Source organism: Narcine bancroftii, chromosome 1 (assembly GCF_036971445.1).
Source record: "Narcine bancroftii isolate sNarBan1 chromosome 1, sNarBan1.hap1, whole genome shotgun sequence".
Taxonomy (NCBI): domain Eukaryota; kingdom Metazoa; phylum Chordata; class Chondrichthyes; order Torpediniformes; family Narcinidae; genus Narcine; species Narcine bancroftii.
In genome coordinates this window covers 285,150,899-285,161,349 of record NC_091469.1, presented here as the reverse complement: position 1 = coordinate 285,161,349, position 10,451 = coordinate 285,150,899, and the positions used below count along the sequence as shown (strand labels likewise).

General features: G+C 43.9%; 1 protein-coding gene across 1 annotated transcript; it reads left to right on the top strand.

The window, feature by feature from the left end:
- Nucleotides 1-470: 470 nt before the first annotated feature.
- chst1 (carbohydrate (keratan sulfate Gal-6) sulfotransferase 1) lies at nucleotides 471-7,871 on the top strand. The gene is made up of 2 exons (XM_069902327.1): nucleotides 471-583; nucleotides 3,605-7,871. Exon 2 carries the CDS (start codon nucleotides 3,625-3,627, stop codon nucleotides 4,870-4,872), a length of 1,248 nt encoding a protein of 415 aa, XP_069758428.1. The 5' UTR covers nucleotides 471-583; nucleotides 3,605-3,624; the 3' UTR covers nucleotides 4,873-7,871.
- Nucleotides 7,872-10,451: the final 2,580 nt, after the last annotated feature.

Here is a 10,451-nt window from a genome sequence, read left to right as displayed (position 1 = left end):
GATTTACCACTTATTGGTCGAGCAAAAAAAACTGTACATGACGTACAGATGTAAACAAATAAAGAAATGTTAACAAACTGTGCAATACAGAGAGAAAAATATCAATAAAGTGCAAGAGTCCTCAAATGAGTCCCTGATTGAGTTTTATGAATATTTAAATTTTCAGACTCATGAATTTCAAACCATATCATCTTTTTTTAACATTCATGTATCATACAGATTATTTATTACCACCCTCACCCACCACCTTCGTACAACTTTACAATTAAATTAAAAAGAAAGTTATAAAGAAACTGAAAGAAACACATTGCCAGAGCTCTGTCCCATTTCTTTGAACATATTCATTTCCCTGCTGGGATGGATTGCTACCCCTATTTAGAAGAGTGGGGGGGAGGGTCTAATTAGTCCACGTGGCCAATATATTTCAAGTTATATTTCTAACCAATGTGTCGTGTTTCTTCCATAGATTGTACGAGATTTTCTCCAGGGGAATGCAACTCTGCATTTCCACATTCCATCGTGTGGTATTTAGTTGAGAATTGGATTCCACGAAACCACTATACACTTCCTGGCTACAGCCAAGGTGACTTTCATGAATGAAATTCAGTATTTAGACAGTCTAAAAGTCACGTCCCCAATGTCTCCCAGAAGGTACAACTCCAGATTCTGTAGAAAATCCACTTTTGTAATTTTTTTCAGAATGCCCCCAAAAAATATCTTACCTTTGTACACAGCCAGGTGGAGTGGACAAAAGTTCCAATTTCCACACCTCAGCTAAAGCACATTTCTGAAATTTCAGGCTTTGATTTCTGTAATTTTGTGGTGCGAGGTACAGCTGGTGCAAGAAATTGTATTGTACCAACCTGTATCTGGCGTTGACGACCCCTGACACGCTGTCCAGATGCAGGTCTTGTCACCAGTCTTCATCAATCGGTGCCCAAGTCTGATTCCCATCTCTCCCTTGACCTGTGTAAGCCTAATGTCAGGCCCTCACTTTGGAATATGTAATACATCTTAGAAATAAATTTACACACATTCCCCTGTCTAATTAGAATCTCCACGTTACTACATTTAGGTAGGGACATGAATGGTCCCAATTTTTCCCCTTAAGAAAGATCTTTATCTGCAGATAGCAGAAAAACGTTCTATTACACAAACTGTCTTTGTTCCTCAACTGCTGGAATGACTTGAGCTGCCTTCACTTGAAACAATCCTCGATACACCTGATCTCTTTCTGGCACCAGGTGTCCAGGATTTTATTACCCAGAGTCAAGGGCATTACATTGTTCTGACTCCAAGGCATTTTAGGAGATATCCCCACCTTCAATCCAATACATTGATTCATTCTTTGTCATGTCTGAAGTACATATGCTTTCTTTGAAATTAATTTAGTGTCCCATTTGTATATAAACTCTCCTGTAATATTTTCACCTACTGCATGTAGACCAATTTGTGCTCAGGAGTGCCCTCCCTCAAAGAGTGAGGTGAGAAACCTTGCTTGGGCTACCCAATAGTAGCTTTTGAAATCAGGTAATTTAAAACCCCTCAACTTATAGCTCCATGTCCACCTTTCCATGGAAATTCTAGCCACTTTACCATTCCAGAGGAATCTGCTGACATATCTTTAAAAAGCTCTGTGGCAACAAAATGGGTAATGATTGAAAAAGATACTGGAGCCTTGGCATCACCTTCATTCTGATAGTTAGCTCTGGAATTGAAGGAGGCCATCACCACCTGGCCCACCCACCCCTCAACTTTAAATGCTCTTGCTTTGTAAGGTGGGTCTCCTATAAAAACACTACATGCGCCTGCAACTTTTTTAGGTGTGTCAAGATTCTTTTTCTCTTAATCCATCCATTTATCCCATTTACATTAAAATTCATGAATTTGATTAACAACCATTATCCCCAGACAACTCCATTCTATCGTTTCCCTTCCTTCTCATCCTGATACTTTACCTCCAACCTGGTTCTCCTCCATAGATCCTTGGTGCAGGTGACCGGAGTGAGAGATGGCCTTATTGAAAGTGTAAAATTCTAAGGGCTCTTGACAGCATAGAGAGTTAAAGGTTGTTTCTTCTTGTGGAAAAATCCTGAGCTAGCAAGAAAGACCTCAGGATAATGAAGTGGCTCCAAGTGATTGATTTAAGAGGGAATTTCATCTTCCAGAGGCTTGTGAAAGTTTGGATTCCTCTGCCCTCACTATCTATGACACTGACTATATTCAAATCTGGGATGCACCGAGGTGCAATCAATATTTAAGTTCCAGTTCATGGTTAGGCAATTCCTGCTACAATGAGAAGGGCTCATTTCATGATCAGTTCAGTAAGTCATCTCTCGCATTCGTGCACCTGTGCAAAGCAAAAGGACGAAAGCACAGGGTTACTTACAATGAGAAAGATCAATTCATACAAAGCAAAGGTAGCATGAGTGTCCTGTTGTTGGTTTATTCAGGAGCCTAATGGCTGAAGGCAAGAAACTGTGGGTGTCCGATTTCACACTGTTGAACTTCTCCCCATGGGAAGAGGGGGAATGGAGAATGTCCAGGAAGAATGGGTCTTTCAGCATATGCCTTTAGTAGACAGTGGGATAGGTACTGAAGGGATCAAGAACTCTTATTGCTGAAGGGTTTATGGAATACGTCTCAGGCCAGTAACATTAGTTACTTCCTTTGGATGCTGCGTGACCTGTTGAGTTTCTCCAGCAATTTTGTGTGTTGCATTCTCCCTAATCCTGTCTAGTGGATTGTTTAGAATGAAACATGAAAGTCTGGAGACACTGTGATTGTAGTAAAACACACAGAATTGCTGGAGGAACTCGGGCGTCCAGAGGAGGTAAAGATATATTACTGATATTTCAGGCCTGAGCCTTTCTTCAAGGTATAAACAAGGAACAGGGAAGGCATCTGAATAAAGACTGAAGACCATGGGGGGGGGGTTTCCAGACCAACAAAAGGAGTGAATTGGATATGATAAGAGGAGAGGTGAGAATTAATTTTGGCTCTGTGAGGGAAAAGGGGGAAAGGAAAGAGACAGGAGAAGAGAAGAGGGGGAGGGGTTTAATGGAAACCAGAGAGGTTGATCAGTTGGAGGGTGCCCAGACAAAGCTTGTGGTGCCTACGAATTTACACCCAATTAACCTACAGCCCTGGTACGTTTTGAAGGGTGGGAGGAAACGGAGCCCCCAAGGAAACCCCACGTAGAAACAGGGAGAGCGTCCAAACTCCTTACAGACAACGCGGGAGTCGAAGTCGGTCCCGATCGCTGGCGCTGTGAAGGCGTTGCGAAAACTGCTGACCCAAACAACCTTGTTGCTCCTCCAGTTTGCTGGTCGTCTCAGTCTGGCAGTGCATGAGACCATGGACAGACATGTCAGGAAGGGAATGGGGAACTGAAATGGGTGGCCCCACTGGCGCGGACAGAGCCGAGGGTCTCAACAAAGCGACGTCCGGGTGTATGCCCGGTCTCTCCGATGTAGGGAGCCCTCCATGGGTGGTGCGCATGAGGTTGATGGCCTCTGGATGGACAAGAGTTGGGGCCCCGAATGGATCGTTGAGCAGAACCAAGCCGCCTGTCTGACTTGCTCTGGGCTTTGTGTCGTTACAGGGAGCGGCGCCGGACACTGAATGACCGTAGCGAGTCCCCCGGCCATGCAGTGCTCCTGGAAGGCGGTGTTGCTGCTGGTGGCCGCGTCGCTGGCCGTTCAGTACACGGCCATCCGGACCTTGATTGCCAAGCCGTTCGCCATCTGCCGCATGACCAAGCAGCGGGGCTGCGAGCCGAGGCCGGGCGCCCCTTGCCAGTCGCGGCCGCCGGCCAGCCACATCCTGGTGCTGGCCACCACCCGCAGCGGCTCCTCCTTCGTGGGGCAGCTGCTGAACCAGCACTCGGACATCTTCTACCTGTTCGAGCCGCTCTACCACGTGCAGACGAGCCTGATCAACACCAGCCTGCGGCTCCGGCAGCCGGCCGACGGCCGCCGCCTGCTTCTCGGCGCCTACCGCGACCTGCTGCGCAGCCTGTTCGGCTGCCGCCTCCACGACCTGGAGACCTACATCAAGCCGGCGCCGCAGCACCACCGCACCCAGCGCCTGTTCCGCCGCGGGGCCAGCACGGCGCTGTGCTCGCCGCCCCTCTGCGCCGACTGGCCGGCCCCCGAGCGCTGGGAGGAAGGCGAGTGCGTGCGGCGATGCGGTGCCCTCAACCTGAGCCTGGCGTCGGGCGTGTGCCGCCGGCTGCACCACGTCGCCATCAAGACGGTGCGCATCCCCGAGGTGGGCGACCTGCGGCCGCTGCTCGAAGACCCGCGCCTCAACCTGAAGGTGATCCAGCTGGTGCGCGACCCCCGCGGCATCCTGGCGTCCCGCATCGACACTTTCCCCGACAGCTTCCGCGCCTGGAAGATGTGGCGCAACAGCGGGCGCAAACCCTACAACCTGGACGCGTCGCACCTCAGCGCGACCTGCGGCGACTTCCTGAGGTCGGCGAGCACCGGCCTGGCCAGACCCGGCTGGCTGAAGGGCAGGTACATGCTGGTCCGCTACGAGGACTTGGCCAGGGAGCCCGAGAGGAAGACCCGGGAGATCTACCGCTTCCTGGGCGTGCCGCTGGACGGCAACGTGAAGCGCTGGATCCTGAACAACACGCGGGGAGCCGGGGCCTCGGGCAACCACAAGTACGCGACGGTGCGAGACTCCGCCGCCACGGCCGAAGGCTGGAGGCTCAAACTCACCATGGACATGGTGGAGCTGGTGCAGAGCATCTGCAACCTGACTCTGGCCCAGCTCGGCTACAGAACGGTCAGCTCGGTGGAGGAGCTCCGCAACGTGTCCGTCAGCCTGGCCGAAGACAGGACCTTTCTGCCCTTTTTGTAATGACTAATAGTTTGTGCCACTCGCTGATCTATTTTTGATATCTAATTATATAAAGTGTTCTTACATTGTTGGGCAAGTTTCTGCTGCCCATGCAGTCGGGTGGCCAACTTTGGTTGAATGTATTTGGGGGGCATGGGTCTCTCCCAACCAACAGAAATTCCACTGCCAAATGATGTTCGATTGGCCTTGATTGTAATCGCCCCTTGTGCAATGTTCATGGGTAATTGTAATGAGTGTACATTCTCACTGTTCACCCCTCCCCTTATTGACGGACGTTGGTGCAGTGTTAACCACCCACTAAATGCAACTACCACCGAGGGCCGCTTTCCAACCTCTATGACTCCATCGATATTTTCCCTGCACGCACTTCACTAAACCACAATCAGGAACACCTATTAACCTAGTTTTGGCTATGGACCCCCCCCCCCCCCCCCCGACTTTACTCAAAGTTTATGGGGCCCCTTCTCTGTGAAGCAGGAAAGTTTTGGTTTCTTCTGTACTTCTACTGACTACATGTCAGATATTTATGTCACTTGAGTTGAAAAGAAAACAAGGCTTTTTAGTTAAATGCTGTGGTCCACAGGGGTCAGATCAGATCTGATCTCCAGCATTCATTCTCAAAGGCCCCCCTCCCTCCCCTTGGGACCACAATACTTTAAGGGGGGCACTGAATCCTCAATGAGGTTACTCAGTGACTCATCGGGTACAAACCATTGCACTCGAAGAATCTTTTAAAAAGAAATGTTTGTAATGTGTATCTTCATGTTTTCTTCTTTCTTACATGTTCAATAAGAACGAATTCCTATTTTTTTAATTCTGGAATTACAGCTGCAGTTATACCCTCAGTGTAAAAACCTTTATTTTCATTTCACCTCACGTAACATAAGTATTTTAAAAAAATTTTGTAGTCAGTTGGAGAGAAGTACGGAAGAAATGTGACTGACTAAACCTGACTGCTTTACAGGAAAGGTGGCCCATAAACTTTGAGTCGAGTCCAAAGGGGGCCATAGCCCAAAAAAGTTGAGAATAGCTGGTCTAGAGGGACCCAGAAGGAGAAAGGCAGAAGATATAGTGGAAAGCAACCAACTGCTCTGCCTTCCAAGATGCACATTACCTTAACTTGCAAATATATCTGAGCATCTTTCATTGTCACTGGGTCCAAATCCGAAAATGTTCTCCCCAACTGCACTGCAGGACAGCACTGGTTTAAGTAGGTGGCTCATTACATCTTTGCAAGGGCATACCAGGAACAGGGATTGAAGGTCCTTGTCAACAATGATGACATTCTGTGAATCAGTAAACAAAATGTCCACAATGTTAGGGAAGGAATTGGGGGAAAATATTTCAATTTCCTTATGATTTTTTTTTCCAGGCTTTGTTGGTAGCTGTATCCTGGAGATTCATCCCTGTGGACTCCAGGGTAATCTGAAAAATCAGCACCCCTCTCACATGCACTCGGTTTCTTCCCTTCTCATTAAAGTCACAGAGTTTCTAGATAGTTTCTTGGCCATGGTGGAAGTTCAAAACATTTTACAAAATATCTCAATTTTTTAACGTGGGTGAAAATATTTATTTAAAAATGTGAAATATTTGAATATTTTTAAATGCATTGTATCTTTCTAATATTTTAAATTTAAATGTCAGATGATCTTAAAGGAACCAACCAACAGTTCTGTATGAAGTATTTTTAATACTCTAGGAAATTTTTTTATTTCCTCCACAAGGCTCTCTAGGTTTTGGTCGTGTATTTTGTATATTGTATTAGAGTTTGTGCCCAAACAAGGAATTGGTTGTGCCTGGGGCACTGTAGAAGGATCAGTCATTTGAAAATAATCTTTTGAGAGGGGAAAGCTCAGATTTGGCCAGTGTTCTCAAATACGTGAACCATCTGCCACATGCGGCAAACAGGAGATCCAGATGTGGGTTTTTTTTTGTTAGATAAGTAAATATCAAATGAGTGATGAACTGCTTGTGATCTGACTTTTTTTTGCATGGTGTATGCATGCATATTTTAATAACCTTTTTTGTGCCTTGTTGGTAAAATTATAAGATAAAAAGCAATCTATACAAGTGTTACTTTATCATTGCGAATGGTTCATATTCATTATCACTGACAAGTATGTTTGTGTATGTGTTGTGTATGAGAGTGAGAGAGTGTACATGTGTGTGCTAACGACCTTAAACAATAAAATACTGCTTGTATTGTCCATGTGGCCTGTCAGAACATTCTACTTGACAACACTGGACAGACCTGCTCTAATTGAAAAGCTAGCAGAGGTGGTTGCAGGATCTCTGTGACAACTGGCATTTATTCAAGTTTGAAAGTTTTCAAGGCATTGTATTCAAGCTTTTCCATTCAGAGGAATTGCTGTACCCAGAAAAATTTCCCCTTAATCTCAAAAATACGGTATTATATGTACAAAGAAATGAGACAGCATGTGTTTTTGATTGGTGTGTAACTACAAGAAATAAATGCCAGTAACAGCCCACCTACTGATACTCAGTAAAATCAAGATGCTGGAGAAACTCAGCAGGTCAGACAATGTATTTTAATAGCAAAGATATAACACTAACGTTTAGGCCTGAGCCCTTCATCAAAGTGGTCATATCTACTGAATATCTACAGAAATATGTGGACAGCCGAGATAGTCTAATATACCCTGTGGTTTTTGAGCTTAAAACCATGTGTGGAAAGTATTAAATATTTATTTAATAGCAGTTGACTGAATAAACTAACCTGTGAATACCTGCATTCAATTTGATATATACGTCCAAAATGTAGGACCCTTACCTTTGTATGGTGAAGTTGTAGGTTCATACTCCAGTCTGAAGTGTTGATCATGAAATCTGGGGATAATTCAATTCACTATCAGAAGTGCTGCCTTACCAATACAAAATTAAATACAGGCTCTGTCACGATATTTCAAACAGAAAAGGGGTCCTTCCTGCTGCACTGGCCAATAATTATCCTTCAATTATCAATAAAAGGAGTTATGCAATTTTTGTGATCTTCCTATTTGTTCCATGTTACAACAATGACATTACTAAAATATTTTGTTTGTTTCAATGCAACAGGTGCTCTAATAATGGTGTTTCCTTGGTTGATAGAAAGTTATGATACTGGGTGTTTGGAAACTTAGTCCATCTTTCCTAACCTTCACATCCAGAAATATAATTAAATCTTACTGCATCATCTGTATGCTTTAAAATTTGATAGTGTTCCTTGGCACTAAAAGGATCAAAATAAATCCCACTGAAATAGGGATTGATTTTAACAGAAACTCAGCTTAAATGTACAACATCTTACGTACGTTGCTTTGGTTTTCCAGATTGTTGAGAATGAAGACCAGTTGCTAAATAAAAGTCTTGGGTAGTCTGCATTTTACACATTCCTTAAGTGTACATGAGCCGTCTGTGCATTTCACTGAACAAACATAAACAATTACTGCATGGAGCTGGTGTGAGCTTTTATTCATTCTGTGGATTGGGAGCCAATGCTTCTGCACTCATTTTGCATCCTTGGCTACCTCTCGATGGTCTTGTCTCTCCTTTGCTGCCCTCTTCACCTTGTCATCCACTGTTCACCATCCATCGTGCCATCCTGACTTACAATGTGTAGAGAGTGTCATCTGAGAATGCTTATTTTTCATATTTAAAAAAACAAATAAAATACATACACGAAGTGCTATTGTCTGTGGTTGTCCTAATGGGAAGTCATAAATGTTTTGTTCTCCACATGTTTATTGACCTGTTGACTTCTCTCAGCATTTTAGGTTTTGACAACCGCTCCTTCCTTTGGCCTTTTGTACTTCACGAAAATAATAAATATCGATTAAATTAATATAGTAAATGACAGTTTTTGAGGTTAAACAAGAAAGTCTTCAGATGCTGGGGGCGAGTGCATACACAAACATGTGGATGCTGAGCAGGCCACGCAGCATCCACAGCAAGTAAAAGGTCACCAATGTTTCAGCCACGAGCCCTTCGTTGAATAGAAACATACATTTTTTTTCCACAGGCCAGGAAAAAACTCAAAAACATTGCTAATTGAACTGCTGAGTTTCTCCAGCACATTTGTTTATTACAATTAGTTTTTGAAGTTTTCTCTGATCTTTGGAAAAGAAGGCAAGGCAACAAAATGAGATTTCAGAACTTAAATTTGAATTGCTCCAAACCTTAACTGGAAAATGAACCATTCTCAGAGAAGAATGAAACAAATACATTTTACAGATTATAATCTTTGTGGGATGAATATTGTTGAATTTTAAATAGTTTTATTTAGAAATTAGAAGGCAAAGAAGAGTGAAAGGTGGAAGATCACTGTGTATTTCAATTAATATACAAAAAAAATATCTTCACAATGACACATGGAAGATTCTTTCAGAACTGTGGAAAATTATAAAATAAATACTGCACTGCAACAATCCCACCAAGACGCACCTTTCAAACGCAGAATCAGAATTTGTGTCACAAAGTTTGTTGCTTTGTGGAAGCAGCATGCAAAAATAAATTAGTGCAAAAGAAAAAAAGTGAGGTCGTGACCCTTCAGAAATCTGGTGGCGGAGGGGAAGAAGCTGTTTTTATAGCATTGGGTGTTTGTCTTCAGCTCCTGTACCTCCTTCCTGATGGTAGCAGGGAGAAAAAGGCATGGCCTGGGTGGTGAGGGTCCTTGATGATAGAAGATGCTTTCTTGAGATACCACCTCTTGTAGATGTTCTTAATGGAGTGAAGACAGATGCCCATAAAGTGCTGGCCGAGTTCACTACTCTCCATAGCCTTTTCCTCTCCTGTCCATTGACATCTCCATACCAGACAGTGATGCAACCAGTCAGAATGCTCTCCAAGAACTCTACTAGAAGGACAAAGGCTGCAAAAGCATGGGAACACCACCACCTGGAAGTTATCTTTGACCATAAGATGTAGGAGCAGAATTAGGTCATTTGCCCATTGAGTCTGCTCCACCAATCAAATCATGACTGAAGTATTTTTCCTCTCAACTCCATTTTTCTGCCTTCTCCCTATAGCCGTTAGCATTGTTATTAATCAAGAACCCACTGAGCTTTGCCGTACACACAATGCCAAGCCACACAACACCCTGACTTGGAAATATATTGCAGTTCCTTCAGCATTGCTGAGTCCAAGTCCTGAAACCATCTTAACTGCACCTCAAGGACAGCAGACGTTCAAGAAGGCAACTCACCATCACCTTCTCAGGGGCAATTAGAGATGGACAATTAAATGCTGGCTCAGCCTGTGAAGCCCAATAACAATGAATGAATAACAAAAAGACCCCTGGAAGCATTTTAATCTTTGTGGCTTTCAGATAGATCATGATTCTTAAACTTATTTGTGTTCTTGTCTCCAGTATTTGCACTGTATTTTCTCTAGCCTTTTCCTGTCCTGTGCATTGGATTTTTATGCTTACAAATATGTTCCAAAAAAGATTCTCTACAAATATTGGTTATGTATACATGCTTGTGGGTTTTAGTGTTTTGCAAATGCTGCCATTGTTAGGTTTCAGGAAATGTAGGCTATCATTTTTGTTCCCATCATAACTCAAAATAAGACAAATCTTTCCT

Bases quoted from the DNA above. Each gene is read 5' to 3' on its own strand.
- chst1 (XM_069902327.1), top strand. From the start codon at position 3,625: ATGACCGTAGCGAGTCCCCCGGCCATGCAGTGCTCCTGGAAGGCGGTG.